This window comes from Siniperca chuatsi, linkage group LG12 (genome assembly GCF_020085105.1).
Source record: "Siniperca chuatsi isolate FFG_IHB_CAS linkage group LG12, ASM2008510v1, whole genome shotgun sequence".
Classification (NCBI taxonomy): Eukaryota; Metazoa; Chordata; class Actinopteri; order Centrarchiformes; family Sinipercidae; genus Siniperca; species Siniperca chuatsi.
The window spans coordinates 23695082-23711024 of NC_058053.1; the positions used below are offsets into that span (position 1 = coordinate 23695082).

The 15943-nt window shown below is 39.6% G+C and overlaps 3 protein-coding genes across 4 annotated transcripts in view; 1 reads left to right on the forward strand and 2 right to left on the reverse strand.

Moving 5' to 3' along the window:
- The first annotated feature begins 135 nt into the window (after positions 1-135).
- On the forward strand, positions 136-4025 carry il17d (interleukin 17d). The gene is made up of 2 exons (XM_044216330.1): positions 136-1217; positions 2257-4025. The coding sequence occupies exons 1-2, from the start codon at positions 871-873 to the stop codon at positions 2576-2578; spliced, it is 669 nt and encodes a 222-aa protein (XP_044072265.1). The 5' UTR covers positions 136-870; the 3' UTR covers positions 2579-4025.
- eef1akmt1 (EEF1A lysine methyltransferase 1) lies at positions 3406-10891 on the reverse strand. 2 transcript variants are annotated; one of them, XM_044216333.1, is made up of 6 exons: positions 10737-10782; positions 9192-9271; positions 8854-9101; positions 7197-7279; positions 6375-6664; positions 3406-5211 (listed from the first exon to the last, which is right to left on the reverse strand). In XM_044216333.1, exons 3-6 carry the CDS (start codon positions 8998-9000, stop codon positions 5078-5080), a joined length of 654 nt encoding a protein of 217 aa, XP_044072268.1. In that variant the 5' UTR covers positions 9001-9101; positions 9192-9271; positions 10737-10782; the 3' UTR covers positions 3406-5077. The 2 variants fall into 2 exon arrangements, with proteins under 2 accessions (XP_044072268.1, XP_044072267.1); XM_044216332.1 differs by lacking the exon at positions 9192-9271 and having other exon boundaries at positions 10737-10891.
- Positions 10892-12308: 1417 nt separating this feature from the next.
- Positions 12309-15943, reverse strand: part of xpo4 (exportin 4) — a 62524-nt gene continuing 58889 nt past the window's right edge. Inside the window, exon 24 of the mRNA XM_044216986.1 lies at positions 12309-14049. Coding sequence (XP_044072921.1) covers positions 13852-14049 — 198 coding nt within the window. The 3' untranslated portion in view covers positions 12309-13851. The remainder of the gene's footprint in view (positions 14050-15943) is intronic.

Sequence of the window (15943 nt, forward strand, 5' to 3'; positions counted from 1 at the left end):
AGTTTTTCTGTATAGAAAGCGCACTGACAGTCTGAGTTATTAATGTGAAGTTTCCCTGGAAGGCGGCAGACCAAACCGAAGATTTAGTGGAGGGTAAACTCTATTAAATTAAGCTTTTTATATGTATAATATAATTTAAAGCTTTTGCCTCACATAAATCCCAATGACATAAATTACAGTACACATCATACTAAGTGACACAGAAGAATGAATGCAGCAAGAAAAGACAAAAATGTGACATAAGAGGTTGAACATAAGTAGACTCTGGTGTGAAGCCAGGATCCAGCAGCAGAGCACACACAGCCAAATGTCTGGACTTCCCACTCCCATCTGTTATTATCAGGGCTAGAGGTTTAAGAAGGGACTTTATCTGTCGGTACTTCAGTTTGATTTGGACTCGTTCTGAATGGACTCTGTTCCTGCGCGTACAAACGCTTCCTACGGATTTTACGCACACACCACTGGAGAAAAGCAACAGGAAAACGCCCTTGGTGGCATTTTTCTGTTCTTAAACAGGAAGCGGCAGGTGTAAAACTCCCAAATCGGTAATCATTTCTAATTCTATTAGGCAATTATTACTCCTGGCGACACTGTGGACGTGTTGTGCCAAAATGTTTCCGCGGTTTCTCTGGCAGCGCGCCTGTTCCTCTGTTTCCAAGCCAGGACTGTGGACTGTTAGCCTGCCGCTGACTCTGCAACACTTCCAACATTTCACTGGATTATAACAGAGGAAAGTATCCTGTTAACGGTAAAAGCTGTCTCATTAAAGAAGGTCGCTTGTTCTGATAATCTACTTGTCATCTTTTAAGAAAGCAAGGGCAGAGAAGGCGATAACAGAGCGCGCAGAGAAACCTTTTTCAGTGTATACGCATGTTGGCACAACACCGTACCGAGAAGCGCAACGTGATGCCGCATCGGATCCGCGTCCTGCTGCTGCTGCACCTGGCTGTGCTGCTGCTGCTGGGCTGGCCGGCCGAGGCGGGCCAGGTACGAAAGAAGGCCACCAGGACGCGGTCTTGTCTGGACCTGCCGGAGGAGATCCTGGAGCAGATGTTCGGGCGGCTCTCGGTGGGAGTTATGAGCGCTTTCCATCACGCCCTGGAGCTGGAGCCGCAGGACAAACTCAACCTGACCTGCCCGACCACCGCCCGGTCACCGACCGACAGAAAGACCCGCCTCCCGGTCAACCTGCTCAGCATCTCCCCCTGGGCTTACAGGTGAGTTCAGGTTCAGGTGATCAATTCTTATCTCTGGCCTATAAATTACTTTGGATTAAAAACTACTCACATTCAAACAGAAAATGCCAACATCACAGTGTTTTATTAAAACGGAAAAAAGTAAAATATTGATACATTTATTTGTATTCTGTTTGAATTTATATTCAAAACTTTCAACAAAACCGTCATTAAATTATATTTTGTCATAACTTGTTCAGCTGTGGATACACAAATAATATGGTGTTATTACTAACAGCAGTGTTTAGTGTGTATTTAAAGGAATATTTCCTTCAAAATATGAAGTAAGCTAGAAATAAACAATTTTAACATACAGCAAAAAAAAAAATCTCAACTCGACAAGAACTGTTCATTTAAAAACAGATGCAACAGAAACATCACAGATCATCTACAAAAAGTGCACACTACAGATATTATAAATGCAATACTGTTAAACTCACTTTTTATCACAATTATATTAAAATCTCACTGTGATGTGACAAGGGGATTTCTGTGCAAATGCATTTTTGGCCAGGCACTCACTATTTGTTTTACATTTGGGTAAAATAGCACCCCTTTATTGAAAACATGTTATATTAAACATATCAGAGTGTTGTGGTGGGAAATCAGGAGTATAAATGATATCCTTCAAGTTAGTAATCAACTGAAGCAAAAAGCTTTAGTGGGTTTTTTTTTTCTATATGACCTACAGTATCTCTCCTGGCTTCAAGTGCTCCTCGTTAATCATGCTTCTGATTTGAAATAGACTGATTTTGTGCAGCAGCAGAAAAAAAAGGGACAAAATTCATGCCAATCACCTACTTAATGTCTTTATTTAAGAAAAACAACACCGTGTGAAACTGAAAGTTACAAAAAGTAAACATCTAACAATACAATAATATTTTCCTCCAGAAAGTTTGCAGAAATACTTTGTGTTCATGTGTGTTGACCTGTAATTATGGCATACTTCAGATCATTGAAGGCAGCAATCAGTTTAAAGAAAATAAACTCTGATTCTGTTGAATGAATTTTTTATTTTCAGGATCTCGTACGACCTGACCAGGTATCCCCGCTACATCCCCGAGGCTTACTGCCTGTGTAAGGGCTGCCTGATCGGACCGCACGGTGAGGAGAGCGACCAGTACCGCAGCACTCCGGTCTACGCTCCCTCTGTCATCCTGAGGAGGATGGGCTCCTGCGTCAGCGGCCGCCACTCATACACCGAGATCTACGTCTCCATCGCTGTGGGATGCACCTGTGTGCCGTCGCTGGAGAAGGAGCGGGACGGCCAGAACAGCAACCAGAGCCTGGAGAGAGCAGAGCCCAAAGCCGGACAGCTCGTCTCTGCGGGCAAGAAAGTATGAAGGAAGCAGGGCTGTTGTACTCCAGATAAGTGTTTCTACACCAGATCCACATTTGTTTTCTTTTTCTTCCCCTGGCACTACAAAGAAATTAAGGGACTCTACCTGCAGAGTAGAAGGAGCTATAACAGTCCCTAAACTAGTACACATTGAATATTTGGATGGTAAAGGGTTGGATTTACATCTGTTCATCCTTGAGAAGCTTCAGATCTGGAAACAAATGAGGACTCTTTATTGGCTCTTTTAGTCTAAATAAGACTTCATTTAGTCTTCTTTCATTCTTGGCTTGGTTTTGACTGTCTCTGGACACAAACTTGGAATTGACCTGGACTTGACAAAGATGTCTTGACTACAGTTGTACAAGGATGTAAAAAATCAAAGTACAGCAAACTGAATCTGCACCTGTTGTATTGGCTGGACGGGAGAGAAAGGGCCTAAAAATCCAGAGAAGACTGGTTGAACCAACCCTTCAAATGTCAGTGTACTTCAAAGGACAGAAAACATATTTCACTTCCTTCTTGTATCCAGCCATGCAGATAGTTTAGGTTTTATTTGCTCAGGTTTTGAGAAACCCATCTGAGATTTCTGCACCACAAACCAAATTACATTTTCCTCCATTGTTCTGGGGTGGAGGCAGAAATCTCAGAGACAGTTTACTATCTGCATGGATAGATACCACTAGAAAGAAATAACATGTTTATTTGTAATTTGGGTGGACCAGCCCTTTAAAAAAGCAAACAAATATTGACCAATGGAATAAAATCCCTCATTATTATCAAAAACCTGATCAATGCTGCCACCTACTGATGTAAAAAAACAACTGCAAATTGTGCTTTTTTGCTCTAGTCACAAGGAGAAACCTGAGACTACATTTTATTCTGTTATTCTGACACATTTTAATAACAACTTGTCATCAAAACAACAATTAGTCCAGATGATCGCATTTGTATTTGTCAAAATTCTGTAAAAAAAAAAAAAAAAAACCCCCCAAAACAAACAAAAAATAATCGACTGAGCAGTTGTTAGTGACATTTCTGGACATTGGGTGCATCAGTTTGTCGAGAGTAAGCTCACCTCTCCCAGTAACTGTACAACAACAATTTCCCAGTCTCATTTTGCATTTTCAGGATACAGGAACTGGTTCAAAATCCCGGACACATCAATTGGTTTAACAGCCGGTGCGATCATCAGATCATTAAAAGGCAGTAAGAAAATAAACATGCCTACTACAAAAAACATTATCTTTCCTTTTTTTAATTTATTCTTCCTGCTTCTTTCTTTTTGTTAAATACTGAACAGTTGGTGCTTTTCTGCTTCCTCTGATAATCAAATGAAAATGTAAAAAGCTGTTTAATATCTGGCTGAACTGTTCATCACTCTGGGTATCCGATAGAAGAGTTGCACATCTGCACTAAAGACTCCCATTAAAGTTTCACTTTTGTTTCCCGTCTTTGCTCTTTCACTGTGATGCTAATTTGTATATTGGGTGGGAGGAGAGACAGATCACGCCTGAACCAAATCATACATGATTTTTGAAAAACCCACAAACAATTGCATCTTGTACTGGTCTGTCGCGTCTTGAACTGCTCCTCCAGTGTGCATTCAGCAAGAACATGGCTTCAGATTAAAATAAATAAATCTTTAAACGAGCATTCGGCCTAACTGAAACCCCCTTTGTTTTGCTGCTAGTCACTTAAGGGGCGCTCCTCAATTTAGTATTGTTCTTCCATAAAGTTGGGGGACTCAAAAGAGACACATCTTAAAAAGAACGATCAAAGCGGATGAGGCCAAAATATTCCAACTTGTAGTCCCTTGTATAGCTCCCAAAAACACTGGATCCTACATTTCCCATAATGCAACTTGATAGTGTCTTTCTGTTAGAGCCTTCTGTCCGATAAAAGCTCACATCTGTCAAACTCCACAAGTTCGTAAAAGTCTCCAAACCAAAGCCCTGATAACTACCCTGATGACATCACCATGACATCATCAGGGGTTGACAAAGCACCTCAAGAGCAACAGAAGACATACTGTTTTCACAGGCTGAGTAGTGAAGCATGTCCATCACAATAACGTCACAGTGATGTCTTCAAAGTGCTTGTTTTGTCCAGAACCCAAAGATATTCAATTTAAAATGATGTTAAACTGAGAAAAGCAGCAAAACGTCTCACTGGAGAAGCTGAAATCACTAAATATTTGGCATTGTTTGCTTAATTATCGACTACCAAAATTAATGTCAGTTAATTTTCCATGTATTAAACAATTGTTTTTGTGGAAAGTTACCAAATATTTGTTCATCAACAAGCTTTCTTTGAGTCAGGAGATGTAATCGTTAAGTGTTAACAGAAATGAACACTGAAAATTTCCACTTTCGCTGCGGGTCTTAATGCATTCCTTCGATCCTCAAGACCACAGTTGTAAAGCACTGTGCTGGAAAATGTCCTTCCTCTATCAGGCGCTGTGCTCTGAAGAGTCAAAGTGTCGATCAGACGGAGGTTCGGCTCCTCAGCAGGACAGCAGGCGAGACTGATAGTTGACAAAACAGCGGAACTCATTGGACAAGTTTCTGTTGTGTTTTGGCAGGAAGCTGCACATTTTTAAATCCAGAAGGTCTTTGGCGAGTTTCTCCATGATGGCTCCTGTAGAACAGACCGGACACAAAAATCCGATGTAAAAAGCTGCTCAAAAAACAGGAAATAAGGTGTTGTTGCTCACTTTTCCCACTAAACTTTAGGTGTAACATGAGTGATAAGTCTAAAACCAGTTTGTGTGGAAAAACACAAAAGACAGTGTTTAAACAGCAATGCGCCCACTGCACCCGAATTCAGCTCATTTAAACTAAAACGGAATAATGAGAAACATTATATAACCACATACAAAATCTATACAAAGAGGCTTCAATATTTGTGAGCTAAACAAGACAGTAAGTAGTTAGTTGGGTTTTCAAAGATTTACTGAGCTTTGAATTCAAAGCTTAGAGCATCAGTATTTTATACCATGGGCATAGAAAACGCTTGTTTCTGATTGGCTGAAACAGGACATACAAAACTCAGTTATCGTGTTGGTACGGATATTAAAATCTTCAAACAATACCCAGCTTGCACAACAGGGGAGGACAACTTCAGATCACCCCCCTGAATATTGCAAAAAAAAAAAATATTTTTATACTATACTTATACTATTTTATAAAAGTAATTAGAAGAGATCCTCTCACTTCACTTTACTGCTAGGCAATCTCACCATGCAGTGGCCATTAAAAATGGTACTAGTACCAAACTTATTAATAGCATGAGGTACAAAATCATTTGATATGTTTCCTTTTTCTATTCAGCTTAATCTTTTTGTCTCTGAGCCAACATGAGTTTGCACAATAATTTCTGACAGTGTATCTTAAACCCAGTTTATGCTGCTCGTGTATTATAATAACATTTGTGTCACAGAGCTAAACATTTGTTTTTCTGCAAGAGAAATCCCTGCCAATCTTTGAAAACATGGTTAATGTTGTATTGAGCAAGGAGATGTGTTTTATCCAGCTACCATCTTTGTTTGGATTAGGAAATAAACGTGCAACTTTGGAGACAAGTTAAAAACTTTTTAATCTCTCAGTAGATGGAAAAAAAACATTCATCCAGATGTTTAGAAGTCTCAAAACTGCAGCAACTGTTGCTCAAAGAGTGTTTGGGTTTTTCAAAGAACATCAGATTTATCTAAGAAAAACGTGCTTATCTCTGTGACCTGATAATGTAATAATAATACATGAGAGATACAAACTGGGCTGAGTCAGCGCCCCTCCTCCTCTCACCTGTGCACAGCAGCACTTTGCCTTTGCTCAGGTACTTCACTGTTTCGGCCACTTTGCTCAGACACTCCTCGGACAGGTACGGCGGGTCGGCGAGGACGATGTCGAAGCTCTGCGGAGCCACCCTGGCTGCCAGAGACAGCGGCTCGTTGTAGTCGTAGAAGACGAAGTCGTCGCCATAGGTGGCGAAGCGGCGGTCGTACTCCAACACGACGGCAGACACCCGATCCGAGCCGTCCACCACACCCTGCTTCAACTTCTGGTACACACTGGGCGCGCTCACACACGCTATCCTGCGAGAAAAAGGAAACAAAACATTAAGACACTTAAACTCCTTTTCTGGTTGTGGTTTGTTGCTTTGTGGACTTTAAACGTTTGTGTGTGTAACTGGTCAAACAGAGAGTGAGGACTTCTTTCTGTAGCTGCCATTTTGCACCAATGTTGAATCCATCCATCATAGAAGAGTGAAACCGGTTTCTACACCCACAAGGTCAGAAAGTAGACCAGAATGTACTGCAGCTACAGGACAGGTTGGTTTGAGTAACAAATGCAAACACAATAACATTACTCTGAATCTTTCAGTTCAGTATTATTCTCTTAAACAGGGGTGCCCAATCTTTATTTTGGCTTATGAGCCCTTAAAATGAAGCACACAAGGAAGAAAGCAAAAAGTATAGGAACATCTGAAAAAATAAACAACATTTTGTGGAAAAGAAATGTTTTGGGGTTTTATTTTATTTATTTTTTGTCAAACTTGTTAAGTGTCTCATGACCTCTTAGGTTTATCTTGGGTTGAGAACCGTGTGTGTGTGTGTGTGGTTTTACCTGCCTCCCTCTCCAGCTTCACGTATGACCTCCTCGGCTAACTGAGTTGCTGTCTCGTCACTGTACCAGAACTGGCTCATCCGCTGGTGGAAGAAAAATAAACACACACACTGAACTTTTATCAACAACATGAAATCTTTTACTTGAAGCTGTACGCTTCAACTTCTACTAACACCACATTCATTTACTTTACTGACGTTAAGCTGAAATAAAAGTGAGAACGTAAAAGTAACATTTATACTTAAACCTGACCGATCGTGGATTATTGATCTGATGCAAATACCGACATTTTAAAGTTGAAAACAAATTTACATTAAGTGATGTAGCTGATATTTTTTTAAACATTTACTTTAGGGCTACATTCATTATCAGTTAATCTGTTGATTTTATTTCAATTAATCGATTAATCTGTCTATAAAATGTCAGAAAATTGTGAAAAATTCCCGGCAGAAGTTGCCGGTGTCCAAAGTGACGTCTTCAAATATCTTGTTTTGTCCAACCAACAGTCGAAAACCCAAAGATATAAAATTTTAAATAATATAAAAAGAGAGAAAAGCAGCAAATCGAAACATTTTAGAAGCTTGGCATTTTTGCATGATAAATGATTTAAACTATTAGTTAACTATCAAAATAGTTTGTGATTAATTTTCTGTTTCAGAATTTACGAACCAGTGATCCCAAACAAACGTGGTTATTAAAGTGACCTATCAAAGGTATGTAGTGAGGGCAGAGTTATTTACACCTGAACAATAATCCTGTATATTATTAAGGCTCCACACATCTAACAATTACGTACATTACTCAATCAATGATGTTTTTGATTAATTGTTTAGTTAAAATAATGCCAGCTTCTCTTATCGGCTGTGATAAGTGGCCATGATGTAAGAGCTATAAAACACACTCCTTGTGTTGGTTTGCTCTTCGCCACCATCTCGTGTCAGGACACATCAGAGTGTATTATTGAGCACATAAAAAAACAAAGCAGCAGATTGAGATGCTGGAATCAATTGATTTATCAACTAGTCATGTCAGCACAAACAATTACTCGATTAATCAAACGACTAATTTGATCGTCTGTCATTTATAAAGCAAAAATGCCAAACTTTCCTTGGTTTACTGACATTTTTGTTTTCTATTATAAGAAATGAAACATTCTCTGGTTCCAGTTTCTCCCATATGAGGATTTGCTGCTTTTCTTGTCTTTTTAGATGATGGGAAACTGAATGTCTTGAATCAAACAAGCTCTGTGAAATTATAACCCTCCACGCATCCCCCCCACCACCCCCTTCTTTTTTTACTATGTTCCAACATTTTATTGGCAAAATGGTTGATCAAAAAAATGATTGGCAGATTGATTGATAATGAAATTGCTGCAGCTCTACAATGGAGTCTGGTGGACAAGCTACTGTATGTAATGACGACTCTCTGTTTAAATGACCTGAAATGCTTCTACTGCATTATGAACTCTATATAGTTATTTTGGATATTGATTGAGATATACACCAATACAATATATCTGTGATAAGCCAATCAAATCTGCTGATACACTGGTCATGCTCGGTTGACACAGTAATCAGAAAACACCCCTCGATCGAAGCCTCAGCAGTTTTCTAAAAATGTCTCGTCGTCAGTGTCTGCTAAGCTCCTGTAAACTCACCCAGTCCTCCTCCAGCACTCCCACAGCATACTGGTCTGATGGTGTCGTGCTGTGAGCCGGACCGGTGCTGGTCTCATTGTAAAACTCCTGCAGGGCGGCCAGAGTGTGAGCCGACAGCGTGGGGACGTCATCGTCACTGTCACTCATTGCTGATGGAGCAGAGGAAGACGAGAAGGAGGAAGGGAACAGATGTCCTTTAAGGATGAAGGAGCGATGTCCTTTTTTTTTTTAAAAAAGGAGCTGAAAACCTGAAAGTAAAAGAAAAATCATGTTATTGATGACATTTTTAACTGGTGCATTTAAGCCAGTGGGTAACTTAATAAATGACAGATAATTACGTGATCAATTGAGGTGCGCAGCACACTGATGTGTCTTAGAGCTGGGCAGTGACTCAAATTTATTGACTTGCATTCGAATCCTAAAGTGAAGACAACATGATCATACCGTGTTGGTTTTACAAAACATCTGTTGTCCAAACTAATGATTCTAAGCAAATACTAACAAAATAAGTTACTGAAGATTTAGTTTTAGACATTTGAATAAAAAGCATAGCATTGGATCACAGTTCCCTGAATTGAACATCAATATGACTTTTTTGTTTTTTTACATGTGATATTGCATACGTTTGCCACATGAAAATATATTTAACATCACTTTGTAACTGCACACACAAATTCTGCTTGCTCCGGCCATCCCATCATAATTTCCCGCCAAACCCAAAATTGACCCGCATTTGGTGCTTGGCGGGTGTTAACTTTGTACCCTGCATGTATTGATCTCTTGATTTTGTAGTTTTGTTTATCCATGACTGGTTTTGTGTTGTTGTAGCTTTTTTTGAGACATTGTTTTGGTTTGGTTTCTCTTCCACAAGAGGTTCTAAAAAAGGACTTCAGAGAAAATGAGTGTTACATTAAACAAACAAAGAAATGCAGTCTCGTGAAACATCTACTACAGAACAGATTTCTGTGCTTACTAATAAAACACTCGTCACTCCTTATGTAAAACAGCCTAACTTTATACGTGTATATTTATTTATATACAGTGGTGGAAGAAGTACTCAGATCTTGTACTCAAGTAAAAGTAGCAACACCACAGTGTAGAAATACTCTGTTACAAGTAAAAGTCCTGCATTCAAAATGTCACTTAAGTAAAAGTACAAAAGCATCAAAATATACTTAAAGTACCAACAGTAAAAATACTCATTATGCAGAATGGCCTATTTCAGAATACTATACATTGTATTATTGTATTATAAATATTGATGCATTCATGTGTACATCGCTTTAATGTTGCAGTTTGGTAAAGGTGGGCTACTGTTAATTACTTTATATTCTGCTCGGTCGCTAGTGAATTTCTCCCCTGGGATCAATAAAGTTAATCTATAACATTACATCATTATTTATTTGTTGATTATGTTTTGTGTGATTAATCTGAAGCTGCAAAGCAACTAGTAACTTCTATATGTTAAATAAATGTAGTGGAGTAGAAACAGAAAGTAGCAGAAAACGAAAAGACTCAAGCGCAAGTACCTCAAAATTGTACTTGAGTAAAGGTACTTCGTTACTCTCCACCACTGTTTATATATGACAGTCTGACACAGACTCTGTATGTTTGTTGAAAACTTTCTTGGCTGAAAACTACAAGCAGTTCTGACTAGCAGTCTTCATTTATTCTGCTTAGCGTCTTTAACGACGTGTTTATTTATTATTCGTTTTATTTATTAGCGTAGGAATCACCACGTGTGGGGAAATGTCTGATGAATGAATGACAGCAATGAAAAATGATGTAAGACTGTTGAACTGCCAATCGAACAAAGTTAACTTCACTGATGAAGCGTATAACATGGCCAAGAGTTTTGATATATAGCACAAAAGTGAGCATACCTGGTCAGAAACTGGCCCCGATGAGCACTTTACCGCTGCTGTGCTGTGAACATGAGTGGCGGTAGTCGCGGAATGATGACGTAGTTTCAGAAACTACGGCTCTCGCGGAGGGACAATACAATCGGCCGCGCGACACGCTGTCAGATTACATAACAAGGTGGTGTGATCTCTGTCTACCACACTGTCTTTACTTAATTTTTAATTATGACAAGCGGACAAACACATAAGATGTTTATTTTTCATCTGTAAGAAAAACTCTTCAGCTGTGTTTGTGAATTTAGATTAAACCTGAATTTGGCCTTAAATTGAATAATTATTGTAGAGGGTCTGGCAGGCTCATTTAGATACATACAGTAGCATTCAATTTTCGAGAAATCAAACACTGGACGCAAATTTAAAAAAACAAACAAAACAGTGATCTGCAAATCCTGAAAGGTGCGACAATATCCAAAAAATTTAAGGCTTTAGATTTAGTTAAATCTTATTTCTTAATTTCAGTCTCAGAGGCGTGGACAAATAAACACTCGGTTGCCAGTTTATTAGGTACACCTAGTTAAAATTAATGCAGTCTATTACAACAGTCCTGCAATAAATCCTACATTCATTAAGTTTAAAATGTTCAGTTATTAGTTATTTAGCCTGCCGTCATTTATATAAACACCTTAGAAACACCTGTCAGTATAACACAACACAACAGCTTCCACAAACTACAGCCTCCAAAATGACCATAAAGTTGAATCAACACCTCTCTTAAACAGTTTCAACAAACACGGAACATTATAACTTTCATGAAGGGAGGATTTCTTTCAGGACCGTTGTAATAGACTGCATTAGTTTTGGCTAGGTGTACCTAATAAACTGGCAACTGAGTGTATATTTTACCTGTGTTAAAAATGTACAATTTAAACAGCTACATCACTATATTCAGCCCCAGTGATTGATATGACATATATTATATATTGACATATAATTGTAAATCTTTTCAAGAGCATCTACTCACTGTGTGGCAACTTTTCTCTTAAGATCTTTGCCTTTTGCTTACAGGTACGCACCGAATATCAGGTTGGGATGTGCACACACCAACTTATGAAGCATTAAAATTGTACGTAGAAATAATCAAACGCTCTCAGTTTAAGTTGATGAATCCTGCAGACACCCTGGGTAACTTCTGTCTAAGCCAGTGTCCAGTCTACGATTGACTCTGCCTCACTAAAATGTATTTTTGTCTCGTGTTGGGTTTTTATAAGAGGAAGAGAAAACATTAAAATTGTGACACCAACGTTAAAATATTGTTTAAAATATGGAATTTTATGAATCATTCGATACACAGAGGAAATGCTCGGAATATTTACAGCTCTCAGAATCGATTTAGTTTAAAGTTCGGAGAGCAAGTCCAGATCCTTTGAGGTGGATTCGAGTCCCTTGTACTTGTGTCCTCAAGCAAGCTGATATTTTACCCCCAAAATCCTGCTTCTGTCTTGAAGAATGGCTGCCAACGTAGCTCGCCGACTAAATATCAAATACTTTGCAACAGACTTGACACGTGTAAAGGAAAATGCAGAGGCCAGAACATTTTATACAATAAGTTTATGTACACTTTTACACTTCATTAACAAAACAGCCATTCTACAATAACCAGGATAGTGCTCTGAACGAGGACTCTGTCTCCAACATAATGCTTCAACAAGTGGCTCTGTTCCTTTTTATTTGGTTTGTTATTGCTGTCCTTCAACTCAAACAGTCTCTGCTTCAATCCAGTGTGTGTTGAAGAGTGATACGCTGGATGTGCTGCTGTAGAAAAATACTACTGAAATTAATCTGCTAAACTTTAGAGGCCGGATCCTTCTCGGGTCCTTCTCGCGGGGCCCTCATCTGTCTGGAGGGAGGGGGGCCGCAACATAATACTACAATCCAAATAGAGAAGACATATCAAACCGCAAAAAAAGGTCAACGCAGAGAAAGTTGCTCCCTCTTTAGCTGAATTCATTAAATGTTACAACTCATACAACTCTTCCTGTCGTCTACCGGCATATAAAAACATTTCAGTTGTGTTTTGTTTTCTTGAACATACATTTCTCATGGTTTCTGATTTGAAAACATTACGTGTATATATATATATATATACATATACACACACACACACACACACACACACACACACACACACACATATATACACACACACCCTTTAGTGAAATACAATCTGATTTTGGCTCTCTTTCTTCAACGCCCTCCTGTGCTGTGTGGTTCAGCAAACCCCAAACACAACCTTTGTTGTCATGGCAACATTTCTCGTGTGTGTGTGTGTGTGTGTGTGTGTGTGTGTGTGTGTGTGTGTGTGTGTGTGCGCATCTGTTGTATTCTTGGTGAATGGCAGGCACAGTCGTTATTTGTTGTCAGTCGATGTATGACATGATTCCCACACACACACACACACACACACACAGAACAATCAGCAAAACAAAGGCACTCTGGGAAGGATTGGGGTGGCATGTGTGCGTGTGTGTGTATAAGAATGGAAACCGTTAAAATGAAGTAAGTGTGTGTGTGTGCATGGGGTTGCCATGGCATTCTTGAAATAAAATGGCCCCTCTAATACCATCAACTACAAAACCTCACACTGGAAAAAACTCCAATTTTCAATAACAGCAACTTGTTTAAGCCTCAATGTGACTGTGTGTGTGTGTATGTGTGTGTGTGCGCTCTGGCAGCCTCCAGGTACATGAGGTGGTCGGGGAACAACACCGTCAACAACATCAGCTGCTGCTGCTGCTCCACCTCTCATCAGGGCAGCAGGGCAGGATCCTCCGACTGAGTCCGTCTGCTCTGCAGTTCAGTCTCCATGGTTACCACATCATCATCATCATCATCAAGTCTGTCAATCACGCTGGAGGGGAGGAAAACCAAAACAAACAAAAAAAAAGAAATCCGAGGAGGTGAAAACAGGGTAAACATTCAGGCATGAGATGGATTCCCCAGCAGGCAGAGAGACAGAGAGGTCCTCAGAGGCTTCCAGCTGTCGCCTCTACCCATAGTTCTTAGGGATGAAGCAGGGGGGGTCTTTGATTGGTTGCCTTTCAAAACGATGATTTGAGGCGGAGTCGGTTTCCAGTGGTTATTTCACGCAGAGCAGTCCGCCCACGTTGGCCACGAACTCCTCCAGGCTCTTGAGGAAGGCGACCTTCTGCTTGCGGTCCATGGTGGGCGGCGTGCTGCTGGCCGTCAGCTTGTTGAAGGCGTCGGCCAGCCGCTGGTAGATGACGGCGTCTCTCTGTGAGGAGAGCAGAGTCTCCACCAGCTCCGAGTACTCCGCCTGACAGAGAGGAGAAACACACCATCAACTCAGGGTCAAAGAAAGCTCAGAGATTCATAGTAGAGCCAATACTATCAGCTGATAAGTAACAGGTGTCTCCATACGTTTATTTTCAAGTGTAAAATGTCCCGCTCTGTACATAACGTGGTCACAACTGATCAATAATAAAACGTAAGGGATCCATAACAACATTCTCCCCTCATTTCATGTCATCTCTCGACTGTTGACTTCATAATAAAATACTTAAAGAACAAAACGTATGTTTCTATCATGTCTTGATGTAAAAACGAGTATCAGCTGATATATTGTTATCAGATATAAATATTGACATTGGCCAAAGAAACGGCTGGGTCAAAATAATAATAATAATAATAATAAAGATAAAATAATCTTCATTGATCCCGAGCAGGGAAACTGAAGTGTCACAGCAGCAGAACTACAAGAACAGATGCATAGATCAAGTATCAAGTAAAGTGTGCAAGTATCTATAAAAAATCTGAATACTTTATACATTACCAACATCTACTATATAAAAGTGAAGAACTCATAAATAAAAAAAGGTACTAAAAACAGTTTACAACAACAAAAATAGTGAGCATGAAGATTATTGAGTTAAAAATAAAGTGAGGAGGCAAAAAAGTTGCAATAAAAATTAAATAGAAAAAATATTGTACTTGCTGGTTTGAAATTGGGTGGTGAAGTGTTTGCAGCTTATGACTGATTCTGTTTCTTTTTCTGTCTAATAACTGCAATACTGTATTTTTTACTTTATTATTTACCTTATTATTGTCATTTTTATTGTTGTATTAATTTATCATTTTTACTTTTATCAACTTTTTTTGTTGTGTTCACATTAGTTATGCATTGTGTGTTCTGTGGTACTGCGGTCTGAGTTATGTGCTGTGATGCAGACCGGACACTAGAGGGTGGTGTTGAGAGCCGCTCAGACCTCACTTATAAAAATAGTGTTTACTTATACCTACATACTTAAAGCTTGAGTGCAGGGCTTTTACATATAAATGGACGTCCGTTACATTCAAGCCCTCGTTGCCAAACAAGTTCACACAATGCTGATTAAGCCTATCACCGCCAGGTAAGTCTCTCTGTATTTCACAGAATACAGAGTTTTTAAATCTGGTGTCTGTGGCGACATTCCGGCGCTGGCGCAGCGGTAATGATGAGTTTTATGCCAACCAGCAATGATTTGTTGGTTTTGATTTGATTTGCCAGAGTGGAGTAAGCGGGGAGTAACCCAGAGCCATGCATAGAGCTCCGCGATCCGCCATTGCTGTAAAAAATAAAAGGTCCATTGGAGAGGATGTTTATTATTGAGCACTGTTTATTGTTTATTTTGTTTATTATGATTGTATAGTTTGTGTTAATATGCTTTGGCAATGTAGTATTGTATGCAGTCAGGCCAATAAAGCCACTTGAATTGAAACTGAACGGCGTTGACGCAGCTCTACAGCAACTAGGACTAAAACTTAAGAAGCGTCAAAGAAAAGTGTCTGATGCTCCAGATAAAAATGAAACTCAGCGTTCAGAGGAAGGGTTACTGTCAAAAAAGAAAGTGATCGGCGGTGAGGACAAACACGGATTGGTGTAGCTTTAGCTTTTCTTTGTTGGAGCGCAGAGTGAAGAGAAGGGACTGAGGGCAGATACAGATGTCACGTTACTGCTCTTGGACAGGTTGGTAAAATATTTGGAGTAGGCATTACTGCTATTACATTTACTCTACCTAAATAATGGATTATTGTCTTGGAACTGTGGAAATGTCTGTATTTCTGTGACTATTTCTGAACACGAGCCTGGGGCGAGCTCACTGTAGGCATACATCATAAGCATGTACCAACAGTGTTTGTGTAATTACTCCCACTGCCACAAGGGGGAGACA

Excerpts from the sequence above, each read along its gene's own strand:
- il17d (XM_044216330.1), top strand. The coding sequence starts at position 871 with ATGTTGGCACAACACCGTACCGAGAAGCGCAACGTGATGCCGCATCGG. Across the intron at positions 1,218-2,256 it reads ATCTCCCCCTGGGCTTACAG|GATCTCGTACGACCTGACCA; the intron begins GTGAGTTCAGGT and ends TTTTATTTTCAG.
- eef1akmt1 (XM_044216332.1), bottom strand. The coding sequence starts at position 9,000 with ATGAGTGACAGTGACGATGACGTCCCCACGCTGTCGGCTCACACTCTG. Across the intron at positions 7,280-8,853 it reads GAGTGCTGGAGGAGGACTGG|CGGATGAGCCAGTTCTGGTA; the intron begins GTGAGTTTACAG and ends TTCTTCCACCAG. Across the intron at positions 6,665-7,196 it reads GAAGCTGGAGAGGGAGGCAG|GATAGCGTGTGTGAGCGCGC; the intron begins GTAAAACCACAC and ends TTTTTCTCGCAG.